Source organism: Dama dama, chromosome 11 (assembly GCF_033118175.1).
Source record: "Dama dama isolate Ldn47 chromosome 11, ASM3311817v1, whole genome shotgun sequence".
NCBI classification, from domain to species: Eukaryota; Metazoa; Chordata; class Mammalia; order Artiodactyla; family Cervidae; genus Dama; species Dama dama.
This window is the reverse complement of record NC_083691.1, coordinates 95,743,543-95,766,629: the sequence shown is the minus strand read 5'-3', so window position 1 is coordinate 95,766,629 and position 23,087 is coordinate 95,743,543. Positions and strand designations below refer to the sequence as shown.

The 23,087-nt window shown below is 40.2% G+C and overlaps 1 protein-coding gene across 8 annotated transcripts in view; it reads left to right on the top strand.

Moving 5' to 3' along the window:
• Positions 1-15,121, top strand: part of IL1R1 (interleukin 1 receptor type 1) — an 83,499-nt gene extending 68,378 nt beyond the window's left edge. For 7 of the 8 annotated variants that reach the window (XM_061155868.1, XM_061155865.1, XM_061155864.1 and 4 more), the window contains 5 exons: positions 2,441-2,558; positions 3,555-3,706; positions 10,977-11,120; positions 12,055-12,222; positions 12,974-15,121. In XM_061155868.1, coding sequence (XP_061011851.1) covers positions 2,441-2,558; positions 3,555-3,706; positions 10,977-11,120; positions 12,055-12,222; positions 12,974-13,392 — 1,001 coding nt within the window. In that variant the 3' untranslated portion in view covers positions 13,393-15,121. Of the gene's footprint in view, positions 1-2,440; positions 2,559-3,554; positions 3,707-10,976; positions 11,121-12,054; positions 12,223-12,973 lie in introns of those variants that run through there. The other variant, XM_061155871.1, reaches the window with a different exon arrangement.
• Positions 15,122-23,087: the final 7,966 nt, after the last annotated feature.

Here is a 23,087-nt window from a genome sequence, read left to right as displayed (position 1 = left end):
AAGAAAAAAAAATCTTAAAAAACAGACCAAGTTCAATAGGCCTAGGAATAAGAAATGGAATATATTTGGTACAGGATGGATTTCTTTTCCTGAGAGAGTTAAGCTTTTAGGTAGAAGAGTAAGACCCAGAAAATAAATTACTCTAGAGAATTATTTTTCCAAGTTAGTGATAATGTTTTATTTCAAGAATAAAGACGTAATACTATAGGCATTCACATCTAAGCTGTGCAATACAGTAGCAACTAGGCATGTGTGGTTATGTACATAGCCACACTAAATTTAAATTAAGTAAATTTAGTTTAATTAAATATTAGTCCCTCAGTCAAGGGCTGACTGGCTTGGATGTGACTGGTGACTACATATTAGACAGCACAACTATAGAACGTTTTTGCCAACATTGAATGTTGTTGGAAACCACTGGTACCAACATAAAAACAGACTTTTCTTTTGTATCAGAGGATCAAAATTCAGGCTGGCATATAGAATTCTCTTCTGTAATGGTAACTGCATGAAGACAAAGAACAATTGTACAGAGATTAAAAGCTAAAATGTATGACCTCTGAATTCTGTACTTGGCCAAGTTGTTCTTCATGTTGGAAGGTAATATACAGATATTCGTAGATGTAAACAAAGATATGAAGACTTTAAATATTGGCCAGTAGACTTCAGAGCAGTGTTTTCAACCTTTTATTTCCCCCCTTTTTCTTCCCCTGTAGCACCTAACAGGACATTTTTTCCCAATCCTCTTTACTTTCTCAGATATTTAATGCCCAGATATGTACTCTGGCACTTTAGAGGACTGCAGACCATTGCAATAGATAAGTTTTTTTGCTCTGCTTGCTAAGAAGCATATTTTTCCCTGTTGAGAAGGCATGCTCTGGGAATGTGTGTTTAAGAGCTCTCTCTAAAGCCTAGATTTGATCTACAGATCTAAAAATAATAACTACATTCAGTTCAGTCTTTCAGTCATGTCCAACTCTTTGCGACCCCATGGACTGCAGCACGCCAGGCTTCCCTGATCATCACCAACTCCTGGAGTTTGCTCAAACTCATGTCCATCGAATTGGTGATGCCATCCAACCATCTCATCCTCTGTCATCCCTTTCTCCTCCCTCCTACATTTGAAATAATTATTTTAATACATCACATTGATCAGAGGCCTATTCACCATAGCATAAGGTTATGCTATAGTCAAGCTTTTATTTCATAAAATTTCACATTAATTACCAATAAAATGACTTAGAAAATTAGGAACTGAGGGACATTTTCTGCACTTGATGATGATGTCATTTAGTTGCTCAGTCGTGTCCAACTCCTTTGGACCCCATGTCCATGGGATTTCCCAGTCAAGAATACTTGAGTGAGTTGCCATTTCCTTCTCCAGAGGATCTTCCTGACCCAGGGATCAAACCCGTGTCTCCTCCTTGGCAGGCAGCTCCTTTACCACTGAGCCACCTAGGAAGCCCTCTGCACTTGATAAAGAACATGAATTCAAACCAGTCATCACCAGCATTTTTAATTGTGAAACACTATAGTGTTAAGCCTTATACAGGTCTCGACCTCACTGAAGTCAAGAGTGAGACTAAGATGCCCATATGAACAGTTAACTGTTACTTGTAACAGTTACTATAACAGTTAACAGTTACTTAACTTGTTACAGAAGTGCCCACTAATGCAAAGATAAAAGATCCAAGGCTTGCTGACTGTAGGGGAGAAAAGAACTTTCTTGTTTTCCGCTTGTGTAATTACATATCTATAAATTTCAAGAGAATTACTGGGGAAAGTTAGAATAATTATTGTATTAACTGGCCAGATATAAAATTAATATACTATAGTATTAGACTTGTTTAGCAAAAACCAGCAAGTAAACATAACAGGAAAAGAGATCCTATTGCAACAGAGCTGTCTATAAAGTATCTTAGCAAAGTCTTTAAAAAATATATTGGATTTATAAGGGAGAAAAAAGCCATCCAAACAAAAAAATCCCCCCAATCTGTGACTTATAAACCTCAAAAAATGGAGGATAATATTTCATAATATGTACAATGTTGATGAACAGGCATGTTCATTGGTATATCAATCATAATTAAAAATTAGGAAATTATGTCTTGCAATAGGAAAGCAGCTTGTCATAATGTGTCTGTATGATGGAATACTAAACCGCTATGAAATAGCCTGTTTTGGAAGGCTGATCATGTGAGCTGAAATTCTCAATAATCAGAGTAGATGATAATGCCCCATTTTAAAAGCTGCATAGTGCACAGAAAGGTAAGGAATAAGATACATGAAGTTACTAATCGTGGTCATCTCTCAGTGGTAGATGTAAGGGCAGTTTCTTTTTCCTTTCTTATACTTTAAAATTTTTATTCAACAGTCATTTGTTAATCTAGATAGACCAGACTCCATTAATGTTACGATTTAAAAATACATGGCTTTGCAGGATCCTGGCTTCAGCTGATCTGCAATGTTACTGGCCGGATAAGTAACTACGTCTACTGGAAGTGGAATGGGTCAGTGATTAGTAGACATACTCCTGTGCTAGAGGAAGACTTTATAATGTAAGTATGCCGGGAGTCAGTCATGCCCTAGACAGACTGTGGTGTTAAATCCCAAGGGTAGCAAGCGTTGGCTTCTCTGGTGGCTTACTTATAAAGAATCCGCCTGCAGTGCAGAAGATGCAGGTTCAGTCCTTGGGTTGAGAAGATATCCTGGAGGAGGAAGTAGCAACTCACTCCAGTGTTCTTGCCTGGGAAGACGGGGGAGCCACGGGATCGTAAAGAGTTGGCTAAACAACAAAGCAAGAGTTGGTACCAAGGATCAGTGGTCATTGTGCTTAGTTGTTGTGACCCTGTGGACTGCACCCCACCAGGCTCCTCTGTTCTTGGGATTTTCCAGGCAAGAATACTGGAGTGGTTTGCCATTTCCTTCTCCAAGTGGGTCTTTGACTGACCTTTGAGTTTTGCTAAGCTAAGTAGGATTCATAAGATCTTGCACAATACAGGTGGACTGCATGTTACTGTGGTACCAGTTCCAGACCACTTGGAAGGCTTTCTCTTAAATTCAGTTAAAAATTGCAACATTCCAATGATGCAATCATCCTGAATTTCCCTTCATGTCATTTCAAAGTAATTTACAAAAGACTCGTGAAATGCAACCAAGAATTAAAGCACGCCCCTGCTCAAGTCTCTGATGGCTCCCTATTACTTCTCCAGGGAGAAACTCCCAACCCTTAGCATCACCTAGGAACCTTGCCCATCTGTCTCGATCTACTCTTGTTTCATATATTCTCTGTGCCCCATGTAGCCCAGAATGCCTGCATTCCCATTTTTCTTTTTGGAAGTTGCTAATTTTAATTTGATTTCTTTCTGCTAGTAAGTGGTCCCAGAGCTATCAAATATCAGATCAATGTGCTGCTTACAGTCTTATTCTTACACCTGTGCTTTAGGCTGGTGATTCTTACTGCTGCAGTTTATGCGACAAAGAGATGAAACAGGTATATGTATTGTTTCTATAATTGATGCCATCTATACAATTTTACTTACTCTTTTGAACAGAGTGGAGAATCCTTTAAACAGAAGAAGGAGTACAGTCCTCGCACGGCTTAATATTTCGAAAGTGGAAAGCAAATTTTTCCTGCATCCATTTACCTGTTTAGCCAAGAATACAGAAGGAATAAGCACAGCATATATACAATTAATACATCCAGGTAAACAACAGAGTCGTTTATTTGAAATGCAGTTTTGTTTTCCCGTGGTGAGATATCATGACCCTCAGGTTTGCATTGCTGTTTCCTCAGCCTGTAATGCTCTTAGGTTCCTTTTAACCTGGGGACTTCCATTCACTTTACTTCTCAGGTGAACTGTATCTTCTGTGAAGTTTTTCTGTCCTACTTTCCTTCTCTTAACACATCTCTCTGTCCCAAAAGATAAGGTGTTAGGGCCTCAGCTATGTATTTCCATATCTATCTTACTTAGTTTTCTTTACTTCATTGTAAGTTCTATGATAATGCAGACAATTGCTAATCATTCTATTTCCAGAGCTAGTTAGCAACTTAAGTCTGATTATCAGTTCAGTTCAGTCTCTCAGTTGTGTCCGACTCTTTTTGACCCCATGGACTGCAGCACGCCAGGCTTCCCTGTCAATCACCAGCTCCTGGAGCTTACTCAAACTCATGTCCATAGAGTCGGTGATGCCATTCAACCATCTCATCCTCTGTCATCCCCTTCTCCTCCTGCCTTCAATCTTTCCCAGCATCAGGGTCTTTTCAAATCAATCAGTTTTTTGCATCAGGTGGCCAAAGTACTGGAGTTTCAGCTTCAGCATCAGTCCTTCCAATGAATATTCAGGACTGATTTCCTTTAGGATTGACTGGTTGGATCTCCTTGCAGTCCAAGGGACTCTCAAGAATCTTCTCCAACACCACAGTTCAAAAGCATCAATTCTTTGGCACTCAGCTTTCTTTATAGTCCAACTCTCACATCCATACATGACCACTGGAAAAACCATAGCTTTGACTAGATGGACCTTTGTTGGCAAACATCTCTGCTTTTTAATATGCTGTCTAGGTTGGCCATAACTTTTCTTTGAAGGAGCATCCTTTAATTTCATGGCTACAGTCACCATCTGCAGTGATTTTGGAGTCCAAAAAATTAAAGTCTCTCACTGTTTCCATTTTTTCCCCATCTGTTTGCCAGGAAGTAATGGGACAGATGCCATGATCTTGGTTTTTTGAATGTTGAGTTTTAAGCCAACCTTTTCACTCTCCTCTTTCACTTTCATCAAGTGGCTCTTTAGTTCTTCACTTTCTGCCATAAGGGTGGTGTCATCTGCGTATCTGAGGTTATTGATATTTCTCCCAGCAATCTTGATTGCAGCTTGTGCTTTATCCAGCCTGGCATTTCACATGATGTCCTCTGCATAGAAGTTAAATAAGCAGGGTGACAATATACAGCCTTGACGTACTCCTTTCCTGATTTGGAACCAGTCTGTTGTTCTCTATCCTGTTCTAACTGTTGCTTCTTGACCTGTATCATAATCATCCTAGGCACCTAATGAATATTTTTGGTAAACAACTCCATGATGGACGCACAGGGGAGCTGAAATATCTACTTTCCAGAAAGGATGTCGGAAGTTACTGGTTTTCATACCTTGTATAATCAAACACAATATTGACAGTTTTTGTGTTCCATCTCATGGATTCATTTTTCTGCCTCATTTATTCTACTATTTACTCCTTCTAGTGTATTTTTCTTTGCAGTTATGGTATCCTTCTGCTCTGTTGGGTTGTTCTTTGTTAAAACTTCTTGTAACTTCTCACTCTGTGCATCCACCCTTTTCCTGAGTAGAATTTTATCATCTTTATGATCAGTATACTGAACTCTTTCTTGGGTAGACTGCCTATCTCCACTTCAGTTAGTTGTTTTTCTAAGTGAAGGGTTTTATCTTGCCCCTTTGTCTGGAATGTACTCCTTTGCTGTCTCATTTTATGTAGATTTCTATTTGAATTTTTGTGTATATGGAAGGTTAGTTATGTTTCTTGACCTTGGAGAAGTGGCGTCTCTGGGGAACATTCTATTGTCCCATCAGTACACCTCCCTGTCATCACCCAGGGGCCAGGGGCCATGATCCCAGGGTAGGTCCTGACCTGTTTGTGTACTCGATTCCACAGGCTGTGAGACGTGTCTGCCCTCTGGTGGGTAAGGCTGGTTTAGAGGTTTGTTCAGGCCTCCTAGGGGGTGGAGCTGTGTCTTGGCCCTCCTGCAGGAAAACAGGGGCAGAACACTCTGACATCCATCACGGCAATATTGGACTTCCTTGGTGGCTCAGTAGTAGAGAATATGCCTACAGTGCAGGAAAAGTGAATTTGATCCCTGGGTGGGGAAGATCCCCTGGAGAAGGAAATAGCAACCCACTGCAGTATTCTTGCCTGGAGAATCCCATGGATAGAGGAACCTGGCAGACTACATATAGTCCATGGGGTCACAGGAGTTGGACATGATTGAGAAATATTATTTCCACCACCACAGCAATATTATTTCTGATCCATTTTCTAGATAATACAAATAAAAACAAAACCAAATGGGACCTAATTAAACGTAAAAGCTTTTGTATAACAAATGAAACTATAAACAAAATGAAAAGACAACTTATAGAATTAGAGAAAATATTTGTAAACAGTGTGACTGGAAAGGGATTAATCTCCAGTTATACAACTCAGTAACAACAAAAACCCAGTCAAAAAATGGGCAAAAGACCTAAATAAGACTTTTTTTTTCAAAGAAGACATATAGATGGCCAACAGGCATATGGAAAAATGCTCAACATCAATAATTAATAGAGAAATGCAGATCAGAACTACAATAAAGTATCACTTCCCTCTGGTCAGAATGAAAGTGAAAGTCACTCAGTCGTGTCCAACTCTTTGCGACCCCCTGGACTATACATTCCATGGAATTCTCCAGGTCAGAATACTGGAGTGGGTAGCCATTCCCTTCTCCAGGGGATCTCTACTCCAGGGGATCTTCCCAACCCAGTGATCGTACCCAGGTCTCCTGCATTGTAGGGAGATTCTTTACCAGCTGATCCACAACGGAAGCCCAAGAATACTGGAGTGGGTAGCCTATCCCTTCTCCAGGGGATCTTCCTGACCCAGGAATCGAACCAGGGTCTCCTGCATTTCAAGTGGATTCTTTACCAGCTGAGCTATCAGGAAAGCCCCTGGTCAGAATGGTCATCATCAAAACATCTACAAATAATAGATGCTAGAGGGGGTGTGGAGAGAGGAACCCTCCTATACTGTTGGTGAGAATGTAAGTTGGTACAGTCTCTATAATAGAGAACAATAGAGCAGTTCCTTGAAAAACTAAAAGTAGAGTTACTATATGATCCTACAGTCCTGCTCCTGGGCCTATATTCAGAGAAAACTATACATGAAATGCAGAGTTCATAGAAGCATAATGGAAGCAACCTAAATGTCCATGGACAGATGAATGGATAAAGAGGATGTGGTATATATTTGTAATGAAATGTTACTCAGCCATAAAAAGAATTCCATTTGCAGCAATGTGGACAGATCTAGAGATTATCATACTAAGTGAAGTAAGCCAGATAAGAGAAAGGTATATATGATATCGCTTATATATGAAATCTAAAAAAAAAGATACACATGAACTTGTTTACAAAACAGAAGCAGATTTACAGATATAGAAAACCTATAGTTACCAAAGGGAAGTGAAGTGAAAGTCGTTCAGTTGTATTCGACTCTTTGCGACTGCGTGGACTATACAGTCCATTGACTTCTCCTGGCCAGAATACTGGAGTGGGTAGCCTTTCCCTTCTCCATTGGATCTTCCCAACCCAGGGATCGAACCAGGTCTCCCGCATTGCAGGCAGATTCTTTACCAACTGAGCTATCAGGGAAGCTCTACCAAAGTGGGGGAGGGGGGGAGGAATTAGGAAGTTAACATGTACACACTAATATATATAAAATAGATAACCAACAAGAACCTGCTGTATATAGTAAATACTATATGTTCAGTGTTTTGTAATAACCTATAAGAGAAAGAAAATCTGAAAGAAGTGTATATGTTGTTTAGTTTCTAAATTGTATCCAGCTCTTTTGTGACCTCGTGGACTGTAGCCAGCGAGGCTCCTCTGGCTGTGGGGTCTTCCGAACTCAGGGATCAAACCTGCGTCTCCTACAGTGGCAGGCAAATTCTTTACCTCTGAGCCACCAGGGAAGCCTGGAAAAGCGTGTACATACACACATACATATAACTTAATCACTTTGCTGTACACCCAAAACAACATTATAAACCAACTCTACTTCAATAAATAAGAAGTTTAAAGTGTGTGAAACATTTTAAGATGATTTATAGTTGAATTAAAATATTTATGAATGTGTACATGGAAAAAAAATCCAAAAGAACCTATGGACAAACTATTAGAATTAGTAAATGAATTTAGCAAGATCAGTAGTGAAAGTCACTCAGTCATGTCTGACTCTTTGTCACCCCATGGACTGCAGCCAGCCAGGCTCCTCTACTACCCCTGGAATTCTCCAGGCAAGAATACTGGAGTGGGTTGCTATATATGTGTATATATAGTATTTCTATGTATATCTTTAAATACCAACAATGAAGAAATAGAACTTAAGTTTAAAAAAATAGCATTTATAATAGGATCAAAACTATACTAAGTACATCAAATAAAGCACATCAAATAAAGTACTAAGTACATCAAACTAAGTACATCAAATACTTAGGAATAAATGCAGCAACAATTGTTGCAAACTAAAAATAATTACTAAGATAAAGACCTAATAGATGGAGGGATAAATAATCATAGATTGAAAGACTCAGTATTATAAATACACTGCTGCTGCTGCTAAGTCACTTCAGTTGTATCTGATTCTGTGCGACCCCATAGACGGCAGCCCACCAGGCTCCCCCATCCCTGGGATTCTCCAGGCAAGATTCTCCCAGGTGGGATTCTCTACCCCACTGGAATGGGGTGCCATTGCCTTCTCCAGGGATAAATACGCTCAGTTCAGTTCAGTTCAGTCACTCAGTCGTGTCCGACTCTTTGCGACCCCGTGAATTGCAGCACACCAGGCCTCCCTGTCCATCACCAACTCCCGGAGTTTACCCAAACTCGTGCCCATCGAGTCGGTGATGCCATCCAGCCATCTCATCCTCTGTTGCCCCCTTCTCCTGCCCCCAATCCCTCCCAGCATCAGGGTCTTTTCCAATGAGTCAACTCTTCGCATGAGGTGGCCAAAGTACTGGAGTTTCAGCTTTAGCATCAGTCCTTCCAATGAACACCCAGTACTGATCTCCTTTAGGATGGACTGGTTGGATCTCCTTGTAGTCCAAGGGACTCTCAAGAGTCTTCTCCAACACCACAGTTCAAAAACATCAAGTTTTCGGCACTCAGCTTTCTTCACAGCCCAACTCTCACATCCATACATGACCACTGGAAAAACCATAGCCTTGACCAGACGGACCTTTGTTGGCAAAGTAATGTCTCTGCTTTTTAATATGCTATCTAGGTTGGTCATAACTTTCCTTCCAAGGAGTAAGCGTCTTTTAATTTCATGGCTGCAGTCACCATCTGCAGTGATTTTGGAGCCCAAAAAGATAAAGTCTGACACTGTTGCCACTGTCTCCCCATCTATTTCCCATGAGGTGATAGGACCGGATGCCATGATCTTAGTTTTCTGAATGTTAAGCTTTAAGCCAACTTTTTCACTCTCCTTTTTCACTTTCGAATTTTGTCAAAGGCTTTCTCTGCACACTGTCCTCTTTCACTTTCATCAAGAGGCTTTTTAGTTCCTCTTCACTCTCTGCCATAAGGGTGGTGTCATCTGCATATCTGAGGTTATTGATATTTCTCCTGGCAATCTTGATTCCAGCTTGTGCTTCTTCCAGCCCAGCGTTTCTCATGATGTACTCTGCATATAAGTTAAATAAGCAGGGTGACAATATATAGCCTTGATGTACTACTCCTTTTCCTATTTGGAACCAGTCTGTTGTTCCATGTCCAGTTCTAACTGTTGTTTCCTGACCTGCATACAGGTTTCTCAAGAGGCAGGTCAGGTGGTCTGGTATTCCCATCTCTTTCAAAATAAATATGCTAGTTCCCCTCAAATTAATCTGTACATTGAAACCAGTTCCAATCAAAATCTCAGCAGTATTTGTGCAGGTGTGGGTGTGTGTTTGTGTGGGCATGTTGTTGTGGGTATGTTTATTCAAAAAGTCATATTAGAAATGTCAGGGGCCCAGAATAGTTAAGGTGGTCTTGAATAAAAACAGTCTGGAAGATTTACACTTCAGATAAGATGATCTTGTACAAAGCTACAGCTGGGGACTTCCCTGGTGGTCCAGTGGTTAAGAATCAGCCTTGCAATGCAGGGGACATGGGTTGGATCATGGTTGGGGAACCAAGATCCCACATGCTGTGGAGCAACCAAACCCGAGCACCGCAACTAGAGAGCCTGTGTGCTGCAACTAAGACCTGACACAGCCCGATAAATAAATAAATACTTTAAAAAGCTACAGTAATTGAGTATAAATGCGAACTATCAGTTGGGCCAATCAGACATTAGTCTACCTTGATTTCCACTTCATACCCAGTTCAACTGCAGGTGGGTCAGTGACCTAAACTGGAAAATCAAAATAACCAAGCTTTAGATTCTCTTTCCTGGTGGTCTCTTTGGCCCCTGATGTTGAGAAGGCTCTTTCTTCTTTCTCCGCCCTCCTCCCCTGTGCCTCTCCACGAGACTCCTCCACGGCCATCAGCTGACTAACTAGCCTGTGGAGCTGGGAGAATGTGGAGTGTGAAACACTGTCAGGCGGTCCTAACCTCTTCTTTCCTTTCCGCTAGTCTGCCGCTTTCTCCACCCGCCTCTTCTTCTGTAGAACATTTGTAGGCTTCTGAGTGACTTTGATTTTACTCATATTCCTATGAAGTGCTCTAGCTTATGGTCTTTGGTGTTTTTTCTATGTTATTGAATACTACGTAAGTGGAAATTAAATACAGTGCACCTTAGTTTTATACAGTCTCTGTCCTCAATGCCTTTGTAGATTAGTATCCATTAACAGGGGCTTCGCTGGTGGCTCAGTGGTAAAGAATCCGCCTGTAAATGCAACAGGCGCAGATTCGATCCCTGGGTTGGGAAGATCCCCTGGAGAAGGAAATGGTAACCCACTCCAGTGTTCTTACCTGGGAAATCCCATGGACAGAGGAGACTGGCAGGCTATAGTCCATGGGGTTGCAAAGGAGTCAGACATGACTTAGCAACTAAGCAACAACAGTAACCCATTAATAAGATATGGTAATGAAGGAGTTAATACTGTCTGGAACTTGGGCTTACAGGCCCATCCCAAATATGGTTTCCTGGGATGGTAATGGTTAATTTGCTGTGCTCAGTTTTAAGTCCTTTGGGTTCTAATGTTTCTCCCTCTTCTCTGCTGTAGTCCCTGATTTCCAGAAGCCCACAGTTGGTATATTCGTCATGTTAACATTGGTAATTACATGCTCTCTCTGCATCTACAAAGTCTTCAAGGTTGACATCGTGCTTTGGTACAGAGATTCCTTCTATGATTTCCTCCCCAAAAAAGGTACAATTTTGTATTCTATGCAGTATTTTCCTGAGAGAGTGGGGGTAGTTAAGAGGGTTTTTATTCAAATTTTAAAATGAAATGTGGTCCATACAAAATAATGTAATTATACATAATTATAGTTTCATGACTGAATAGACTGAATAGTATTTAATATTTTCTAAGTTACTGCTCTGGTGTTCATAATGGTGGGATAGCCTGGCATTTAGAGCATATGCTTGTAAATCCAGTTATTCAGAAGCCATGGTTGAAGACTTGCTCTGTGCTAGGTAGCACAGAGATCACCCCATTATCTGCCATAAAATGAAAGAAATGACTCAGTTGCCATGCACCAGGGAAGCATTCTCTATTTTGTTTAAACCTCAGAAAAAACTACTACTCCACTAATATATGGGCTTTGCTGGTGGCTGAGTGGTATAGAATCTGCCTGCCAATGCAGGAGAAACGGGTTTGATACCTGGGTTCGGAAGATCCCCTGAAGAAAATGGCAACCCACTCCTGTGTTCTTGCCTGGAGAATCCCAAGGACAAAGGAGTCTGGTGGGCTACAGTCCATGCGGTCACAAAAAGAGTCAGACACAACTTAGTGACTAAGCAACAACACTAATACGTAAAAGGAAGAGCGGATAGAATTCAGGACTGAGACATTTGAGTAAGATGAGAACAAGGAAATGAAGATAGTTTTATACTAGGCAGGTAAAGAATCTTTCCTTATGGGGAACCATTGAATAATATAAGAACTTTGTAGTGAAACACAATAAAAAGAAACTTGTCAGAGATGAGCACTTTAAAAAGACATTATACTTTTTGGTATTGTTGCTGCGAACCATGTACACAAAGTTAGCAATTCACTATGAAATGCATGTTTGTGATACTGACTTTACCAAATCTCATTTTTTCTTTTGGTTCTAAATCTATTGCATTTTCCCTTTTAGTTTCAGATGGAAAGACGTATGATGCATACATACTATGTCCAAAGACCCCCGGGGAAGGGCCCACCTGTAACTCAGATATTTTTGTGTTTAAAGTCATGCCTGAGGTCTTGGAAAAACAGTGTGGCTATAAGCTGTTCATCTGTGGCCGGGATGACTACGTTGGGGAAAGTATGTATGCAGTGGAAAGAAGTAACATCTTGTATAACTAATTGAATTACTAAAGTTGGGTTTCCTGTTTCTGGAAGACTGCAGCCTGGGTGTACATACTTGACAACTTGAAGAGCCTCTTAAGTGGGACTTCCCTGGTGGCTCAGCGGTAAAGAATCTGCCTGCCAATGCAGGAGATGCGCGTTCAATCACTGGGTCAGGAAGATCCCCTGGAGGAGAAAATGGCAACCCTTTCTAGTATTCTTACCTGGGGAATCCCATGGACAGAGGAGCCTGGTGGGCTTCAGTCCAAAGGGTCAAAAAGAGTCAGACACGACCGAGAGACCAAACAAGAACACATAGTGGCACATGATGATTTCATACTAAATGCAAAGTGTTTACTTTTCTCATACTCTATTGGGGCAAAAATTAACTAGATTTTATTTCGTTTTGCAGAACTTAACTAGTTAGGTCTAGTAGTTACTTTACAACTGATGGTAAAATAGAAGTGATATAGATCCAGTGGTTTAACAAGAAAGTTTATAACATTTATTCTTAAAGTACTCCTACACCTACAGGAAATACTCACCTTTTGTGGGTCAGTGTTTGAGCTCTTCGGTAAAATGAGAAACTCCTTCAATTTTAAGGCAAGAAGAAACAGTATTGGGAGATATAGGTGATGGGGTGGAAAGAGCCTCGAGGGGTCTTGGTTCTCAGGGGAAGGATTATAAATTGAAAGTTTACTTACTATGCTGTGTCTCATGTTTTTCAGGCATTGTTGAGGTTGTTAATGAAAATGTAAAGAAAAGCAGAAGACTGATTATCATTTTGGTCCCAGAAACGTCAGGATTCAGCTGGCTGGGGAATTCATCTGAAGAGCAAGTGGCCATGTACAATGCTCTCATTCAGGAAGGAATTAAAGTCGTCCTACTGGAGTTGGAGAAAATCCCAGACTATGAGAAAATGCCAGAATCCATTAAATTCATTAAGCAGAAACAGGGGGTCATACGCTGGTCGGGGGACTTTAGAGAGGGGTCGCAGTCCATGAACTCGAGATTCTGGAAGAAGGTCAGGTACCATATGCCAGTCCAGCGGCAGCGGCCTTTATCCAAGCACCAGCTGCTGTCCCCGGCCACTCTGCTGGACTCTAAGGAGAAACGACCCATGGAGGTCCACGTGCCTCTCGGGTAGTAGAGAAGCTTGGCCAAGAGTTCCTTGGTGACTCCTGTCTTCGGACACTACAGGCTGGGCCTCGCTGACTTGCACAGTCATCCTACACACCTGTTTAGTCCCTTATCCCTGAGGTCACCTGGGACCGGATTAAGGGAACAGGATGTGGCAACAGTTGCTCTGTGGCCAGGGCAACTCCAGGCAGAGGGCTTGGGAAGTCCTTTTAACAAGGCGCTGGATGCCCTGTCTGAATGTTTGAACTGCTGAGAAAAGGCGCTGGGCAGCAAACCAGAGGAATGAACATGCAGGTAATATTCACCATCTATAGACAGATTTAGGATGTCTCCCAGGGTCTGAGGGCAGGGCTGTGGCCCAGTCTGGGGACAGCAGGCCCTCCAGAAGCTCTCCTGGGCATTGCTACAGGCAGACTGAGACATGTACTTCCCAGAGGATGTAGAAGCATTCTTGGAGAACTTTCCATCTGCCTTGCATTTCCCATACCTCTCGACAGACAGCTGACAGTCACTTTCCAAAGATGGAATTTCATTTCATGGAACCTTTAAAACTGTCATTTCAATGAGCAAAGGAGTTCCCCCGACTCTTAAGGGTTTGAAATAACCTTAGCTTTCTGCAGGAGAGAGAGAATTTTGAGAGGAAGAATAGCAGAGAATGGAGCCACCTTTTAATGCCTTCCCCCTGCAGTGACCACTTGGTTCCACCTTATTCTTCTGCCTTTTCCTGAACTCATCACTTCTCTGGAAGGTCCACTTCCAAGTCACTTCCTCCTTACACTCTGTCACACACATGACCTACAGAAGAAACATCTTTCTACGATGCCCAGATCTTAAAATGCCCTTACTAGACTGCCTCCATGGGCTCCTCCTGGGTCAGGAGCGAAAGCCCACTTCCTCCCATGAGCATCTCCCCACCACCCTACACAGCTCGACACCTCTCAGCCCTGCTCTGCACACCCCCAGATTGTTCACCTTCACACCTGTCCCCAGCCTCCCTCCATCTCTGTCTCTCCTTCCCGTCTCCTCTGACCAGAAATCGTCTTCACATTTTCTCTAGCTGATCCAAATTTTACTAATACTCAAGATTTACTCCAAGTCCCTTGCCCCAAGAAACTGCCCTCAGGCAGTTGTTCTGTTTCTGTCAGTCTAATTGTACTTAGGCTGTCTCTTTGCGGGAAGTTGCTTCTGTCTCCAGCTCCCAACCTTGTTCTCTGCAGAAAAGGCAGGGGTGTCTCTTTGTTGGCAATGCCTTAAGAAGAAGTTTGCACACATTACGTAGACTGGCGTAGTGCTTTACTGTTTAAAAATGTCCACAGGTTATCTTATTTTTTGAAAACCTCTGTTAAATTTCCCTTTAACCTCTTCCTTTCAAGTCTTTCCCATTAATTAGATTTTACTGCATAATCTGATGGGAATTTTTGGTCAGTGTGAGTGTTTAAGAAAAGTTTGCAAGTATAGTGAAGTATTCCATTTCCAGTTGTTAAAACTGGTTTAGCGGAATTTTTATTTTCCCCCTTCTGCCTCTATTTGTAGTAAAAGAGGGCATTGAGCCATTTTTTAATGAGTTTTTTTGATAAATTATATTTGTACTGGTTAATGATTTAAAAAAAACTTGTTTGTATAATTCTGCAGCAGATACCAAATATTTTTATATAGAAAGACACCAGATTCATGTACAGCATCTATCATTGATCAATGGACTGTACTTATTTTCCAATAAAATTGTCAAAACCTGGTATTGATTATTCTCCTTCAAATCTGTTTCTTTGCCAGCTCTCTCCCGAGTTTACCTGCGTGCTTCCAGGTTGGGTGGAGAGTGAGGACACCTTCTTCCTGGGGAGGTCAGAGGTCATTAGCTGAGGGCTGACTCCCCTTTGTAGCCTCAGCTGCACTCTGTCTGTTTGCTTGCTCCTAAAATAGATTAAATATGAGTCTTATTAACTTATTACCAGTCCAAGAACTCATAAGGGCAACATCTGTAAAGACTTTTACATCTTTTTTTGCTTTCTACAAAAAACTATATTGGAGCATAACCAATTAACAATGTTATAGTTTCAGGTGGACAGCAAAGGGACTCAGCCGCACACACATGTATCCATCTTCCCCCAAACCCCCTCCCACCCAGGCTGCCACATGACATTGAGCAGAGTGCCCCGTGTTCCGCAGTAGGTCCTTGCTGGTGACCCATCTTAAACATAGCAGTGTGTACCTGTCCATCCCAAACTCCCTAACTTCCCCCACCATATGTTTGTTCTGTAAGTCTGAGTCTGTTTCTGTTCTGTAATTAACTTCATTTATACCATTTCTTTTTAGGCTCCACATGTAAGGTATGTCATAACATATCTGTCTTTCTCTGTCTGACTTACTTCACACAGTATGATAATCTCCAGGTCCATCCACGTTACTACAAATGGCATTATTTCATTCTTTTTAATGGCTGAGTACTAGTCCATTGTATATATGGACCACATTTTTTTTATCCATTCCTCTTAGACTTTTACATCTCACAAAAGTTTTTATTTATTTTTCTCCTTTGACCCAGGAGCCTAACAAAACCAACAGATTGCATATCCAAATGCGAGCTCTAATGTTCGCAAACTCTCAGGATCAGGGTGCCCTTCCTAGCTGGTCAGTGCATCTTTCTTCTTACCTTGTAGCTGCTCTAACAAGCAGATGGTGCTGTGAGTACCTGAGGAGAAGGGCAGAGGTGGCCAGTTACCTTAAAGTCCATAGGGTCAAGCAGATGGCCTGTCCTCAGAGAATGGTAGCTTTGTCTCTAGTAATTCTGTGAATCAACTTGGTTTCTCCAGTCATGTTGAAATCTGCAGATAGAATGGATAGAGAATCATACAATTGGTGATTGAACCTAAGGGAGGAAGCAAAGCGACGTAAAAGTAAGGACAGAGTAGAGAAAGTCAGGTGAAGCCATGATGTATGCAGACCAGAAACCTGGCTCACCCCCAGCCCAGGTGTTTCTGAGTGGCTCAGGGCCTATGACTGTGTCCCTAGGACCCTCTGCCAGCCCCCAAATTTATAGGATGGTTAGTGCTCTAAAGAAAGAAAGGGATTAGTTTAACACATTCCTGAGGGATTTTTCAACAAAAATTAAAAATACAAGAACTTAGGAAAATTGGGGAGTCAGCTATCCAGAAAATTTGCCTAAACAGACTATCTCAGTGGAAGGATTCAGAGAGAGTTCACCATATTTTGGTGATTTTTTTTTACCAGTTAATATATTTTTAGCAAACAGAATAAAACAATCAGTGCTAAGAGCAATTGTCTTTTTTTTTTTTTGTCATGAGAATTTATATTCTTCTATTCTTCTCTTTATCAGATAAACTTTCCTCAGAATAGCCTTTTTTTTTTTTTTTTGTCTCTGGAATTATTTCTCATTAGTGGTGCTACCTAGTTGGAAAGAGACCTGAGTATAAGTTTCTGCACTGTCACAGTTTTGAAACTTGTACACAGCACAGGTTGTTTTGACCTTTCATGCCAAGACGAAAGTGACATGATGTATTTAAAGTGTACAGTGCAGTGCATGCACACTCAGTTGTGTCCAACTCTTTGTGACCCCATGGACTATAGCCCACCAGGTTCATCTGTCCATGGGATTTTCCCACCAAGACTGCTGGAGTGGGTTGCCATTTCTTTCTCCAGGGCATCTTCCCAACCCAGGGATCGAGCCCTTGTCTCCTGCCTCAGCAAGCAGATTCTTTACCACTGATCTACCTGGGGAGTCCATATTTAAAGTAATAAAAGGGAAAAACCTACAACCAAGAATACTCAACCCAGTCAAGTTCTCCTGACTTAAAGGAGAAATCAAAAGCTTTACAGAGAAGCAAAAGCTAAAAGGATTCAGCACCACCACAACAAATGCTAAAGGAGTTTCTGTAGGAGGAATAGAAAAGACACAATTAGAAATAAGACAGGAAAGGGGAAGCTCATAGGTCAAGACAAATAAACAGTAAAGGTAGAAAATCATCCACACCACATATGATCTCAAAGCTAGCAATCCTGAGAAGAAGAGATCACAAATGTAGGATAGTGGAAACGCAGACCGGCAACTTAAAAAATCTTATATATATAGATTGCTATATAAAAACCACAAGTTAACCAAAACCCCCAAATCTACATACATAAATGCATAAAAAGGAAGCCAACGTAACATCAAAGAAAGTCATCAAATTACAAGAGAACAGAGGAGGAAGGTGAATTCCACCAAATGTGTGTGTGTGTGCTCAGTTGTGTCTGGCTCTTTTGCAATCCCATGCACTGTAGCCCGCCAGGTTCCTCTGTTCATGGAATTCTCCAGGTAAGAATATTGGAGTGGGTTGCCATTTCCTCCTCCAGGGGATCCTCCTGACCCAAGGATCGAACCCATGTCTCGGCTCCTGCATTAGCAGGTGGATTCTTTACCACTAGTGCCACCTGGAAAACCCCCTATCCTTCTGAAACTTTTCCAAAATATTGCAGAGGAAGAACACATTCAAACACATTCTATGAGGTCACCATCACCCTGATACCAAAACAAGACAGAGATACCAAAAGAAAAGAAAATTACAGGCCAATACTACAAAATTACAGGCCAGTATCATTAATGAATGTGGACGGAAACATTGTCAACAAAATACAAGCAAAATGAATCTAAAAGTCCATTAAAAGGATCATCCACCATGATTTAGTGGCATTTATCACAGGAATGTGAGGATTTTTTAATATCTGCAAATCAACCAGTGACACACCACATTAACAAACTGCAGAATAAAAAAAATATATGATTATCTCATAGATGTAGAAGAAGTTTTTAACAAAACTTAACTTCTATTTTTGATAAAAATTCTCCAGAGAGTGGGCATAGAGGAAACCTTCCTCAACATAGTAAAGGTCATATATGACAAACCGACAGCAAACATCATTCTCAATGATGAAAAGCCAAAAGCATTTCTTCCAAGATCAGGAACAAGACAAGGATGCCCATTCTCTCCACTTTCATTCAACAAACTTTTGGAAGCTTTAGCCATGGCAAGCAGAAGAAAATGAAATAAAAGGAATCCAAACTGGAAAAGAAGCAGCAAAAATCTCAGTTTTCATATGACATGATACTATATATAGAAAATCTTAACAATACTACCAGAAAACCACTAGAGCTCATTAATATTTTATGGTTACAGAAGGCAAAACAAAACAGAGAAAATGTGTTATATTTCTACACACTAACACTGAAAGATCAGAAACAGAAATTAAGGATAATCCCGTTTAGCATCACATCAAAAAGAATAAAATACTTAGGAATAGTATACCTAACAAAGCAAAAGACATGTACTACAAAAACTAAAACATGCAAATAAAAGAAATGGAAGATGCTACAAATAGCTGTGTTTAGTTGCTCAGTCATGTCCGACTCTTTGAGACCCCGTGGACTATAGCCCACCAGGCTCCTCTGTCCATGAGGATTCTCCAGGCAAGAATACTGGAGTGGGTTGCCATGCCCTCCTCATGGAAAGGTAAATCATGTTACTGGATAGGAAGAATAAAAGCTGTCAAAATGACTACATTAGCCAAGGCAGTCAAAGGACTCAATGCAATCTTTATCAAATCACCAAGGCTTTTTTTTTTTTTTTTTTTTTTTCAGATCAAAGACAAAAAACTTTAAAATTTGTATGGAGACCTAAAAGAACTTAAATAGCTAAAGCAGTCTTGAAGAAAAAACCATGGAGCTGAAGGAATCAAGCTCTCTGATTTCAGACTATACTATAAAGTTAGTCAAAACAGTATGGTACTGGCACAAAACAGAATTAGAGATCAGCAGAGTGGAATAGAAAGTCAGGAAATTAATGAGTGAAACGATGGTTAGTAAATCTACTCAAAAGAGGCAAGAGTGAACAATGGAGAAAATGAAGTCTCTTCAGTAAGTTGTGCTGGGACAACTACATGCAAAAAAAATGAAATGAGAACATTCTTTACCCTAAAAATAAGTAAACACAAAATGGAATGAAAAACTACGTATGCTCAAGTACAATAAAAACTTCTAGAGGAAAATATAGGCAGGATATTCTCTAACATAAATTGTACTAATACCATTATTTTCTTAGTTCAGTCTCTCAGGCAGTAGAAAAAAAAGCAAAAATAAACAAGACCTAACCAAACTTATGAAATTTTGCACACCAAAGCATTAAAAAAATGAAAAATGAAAATGAAAAGTTAAAGATTGAGAGAAGATACTAGTATTTGGAAATGATGTAACCAAAAAGCAAATAATCTACAAAATATGAAATTCTGCAGCCATGAAATTAAAAGACACTTGCTCCTTGAAAGAAAAGCTATGGCCAACCTAGACAGCACGTTAAAAAACAGAGACATTTCTTTGCTGACAAAGGTCCATCTAGTCAAAGCTGTGGTTTTTCCAGTAGTCGTGTATGGATGTGAGAGTTGGACCATAAAGAAAGCTGAGCACCAAAGAACTGATGCTTTTGAACTGTGGTGCTGGAGAAGACTCTTGAGAGTCCCTTGGACTGCAAGGAGATCCAACCAGTCCATCCTAAAGGAGATCAGTCCTGAACATTCACTGGAAGGACTAATGCTGAAGCTCAAGCTCCAATACTTTGGCCACCTGATGTAAAGAGCTGACTCATTGGAAAAGACCCTGATGCTGGGAAAGATTGAAGAAAGGAGGAGAAGGGGACAACAGAGGATGAGATGGTTGGATGGCATCACCAACTTGATGGACATGAGTTTGAGCAAGCTCTGGGAGTTGGTGATGGACAGGAAAGCCTGGCGTGCCGCACTCCGTGGAGTTGCAAAGAGTCAGACACGACTGAGTGACTGAACTGAACTGCAAAATATATGAACTTCTCATTCACTTAAATATCAAAAATACTAAATCAAAAAATGGGCAGAAGATCTAAACAGACATTTCTAAAAAGAAGACATAGAGATGGCCAAAGAGCACATGAAAACATGTTTAATGTAGATAATTATTAGAGAAATGGAAATCATAACTACATTGAAGTATCACCTCACACTGATGAAAATTTCTATAATTAAATTTATTTCTATAAATAAAGTCTGAAGAGAAAAAAAATCCCTCTAACACTGTCATAGGGAATGTAATTGGAAAATGCTAATATGGACAATACTATGGAGACTCCTTAAAAATTATGTTAAACTTTATTTTTAAAAAAAGAAACACACTCACAGACTCACAAACTAGGAAAAATTAGCTTTGCCACTTGAGAAAGGTGGCAGGATAGTTTTAAAAGTTAAGATTAATATACGTACACTATTATATACACAAAAGATAATTCATAAGCACATGCTGTATAACACTGTACTAAATACTCTTTATTATATGTAAGAAGAACATGAAAAAGAATGATATCTGAATAAGGAAATAATTTTGCTGTACAACTGAAAATAAAATAACACAGCATATCAATGCTCCACCAATATACAAAAAAAATTTAAAAAGGGGAAAATATTATGCATATTTTACAAGAATACAGAAGTCTGATAGGGAAAAAATATAATAAATAAAATATTTAAAAATAAATATTATGTAGGAGAAAGTCACATCAAATAAAATATTTAAAAATAAATAAACACGTAGGTGAAAGACCTATGCTGAGATCTATAAAATAAAAATAAAGGAAACTGAAGATGATTCAAAGAAATGGAAACATACCATACTCTATGATTAGAAGCATTAATATTTTTACAAAGGCCATAGTTCACAAAGCAATCTAAAGATTGAAGGGAATCCCTGTCAAATTACCTATGATATTTTTCACAGAATTAGAACCAGTAATTCTAAATTTATAGGGAACAGAAATACAGAACAGACTTTTGAACTCTGTGGGAGAAGGCGAGGGTGGGATTTTTCGAGAGGAATCGGGTGGAGAGGGAGGTGGGAGCGGGGATTGGGATGGGGAAGACGTGTAAGTCCATGGCTGATTCATATCAATGTATGACAAAACCCACTGAAATGTTGTGAAGTAATTAGCCTCCAACTAATAAAAAAATTTAAAAAATAAATAAATAAATTTATAGGGAACCATAAATAACCCCCAAACTGCCAAAGCAATTCTGAGGACCAGCAACAAAGCGGGAGGCATAACCCTCCCAGCCTCCACACAACACCACAGAGCTACAGCATTCAGAACAAGGGGTCCTGGCAGAGGAACAGATCTGTGGGGCAATGGGGAAGAGTGGAAACCCTAGGCACAAACCCACGGACTATGGTCAGTCTTTGACAGAGGAAGTAAGAATATACAACGGGGAAAGACTGTCTCCACAGCAAGTGGAGGTGGGGAAGTTGAACAGGCACAAATAATCACTGAAATTAGAAACCACCCACACACCTACCTACCCCTCCCAAAAAAAGGAACTCAAAATGGCTAGAGGACTTAAACAGGAAGACCCACACCACAAACTCCTAGAGAAAAACAAAGGGAAATCACACTGTCAGAAATCATCCCATTGTTTTCTGACTTCTAACTCCCAAGGTAGTACAAAAATAAAAAATGAGACTTAGTCAAATTAATGGCTTTTGAGCAATAAAAAAAAATAACAGAGAATAGGAGAAAATAGTTGCAAACAATATGATCCACAAGACATCAGTCTCAAAATATACAAAAAGCTCACTCACCTCAATATCAAAACACTAGCAACTATACAAAAAACCAGACTGAAGATCTACACAGACATCTCTCCAGAAAAGACCTTCAGATGGCCAGGAAGCATAGCAAAAACATGCTCAACATTGATAATTTTTAACAAAATGCAACTGTTGCACTGCCGTTGTGTTGAACAGAAAGTGGGCTGCCACTGTGGAGAACAGTGAGGAGGTCCTTAAAAGTTAAGTGAGCTTACTTGAACAGAGAAACACACAGACTCACAGAGTGAGTAAAGAGACTTATGGATACCAAAGGCAAAAGAGATGGGTAGGTATGATTTAGGACTTTTGGTATAACTTAGATACACCACTCTTTACAAAATAAAAAATATATCATCAACAACAACCACAGGGAACTTTACTCTCTATGTCATATTTGAAAAAATAAAAATAATATATGTAAGTATAAGTAAATCAATAGGCTCTACAAGTGAAAGCAGTACAACATTGTAATTCAAACCAAATGGAGGCATCATAATAACATCCAAAATTTCCATGATTAAAACATCTACAAATAAGAAATGTTTGAGTAAGTGTGAAGAAAAAAAAACAACCTCTCCTACACTGTTGCTGGGAAGATAAAAGTGGTACCACCATTATGGAGAAGAGTAAGGAAGTTCTTTAAAAACTAAATGAATTTACTTCAGTCAGTCATTCGGCTCAGTCACTCTGTCATGTCTGACTCTTTGCGACTCCAAGAAGTGCAGCACGCCAGGCTTCCCTGTCCATCACCAACTTCCAGAGTTTGCTCAAACTCATGTCCATGAAGTCAGTGATGCCATCCAACCATCTCATCCCCTGTCATCCCCTCTCCTCCTGCCTTCAATCTTTCCCAGCATCAGTCTTTTCCAATGAGTCAATTCTTTGTATCAGGTGACCATAGTATTGGAGCTTCAGCATCAGTCCTTCCAATGAATACTCAGGATCGATTCTCTTTAGGATTGACTGGTTTGATCTCCTTGTAGTTCAAGGGACTCTCAAGAGTCTTCTCCAACACCACAGTTCAAAAACATTAGTTCTTTGGTGCTCAG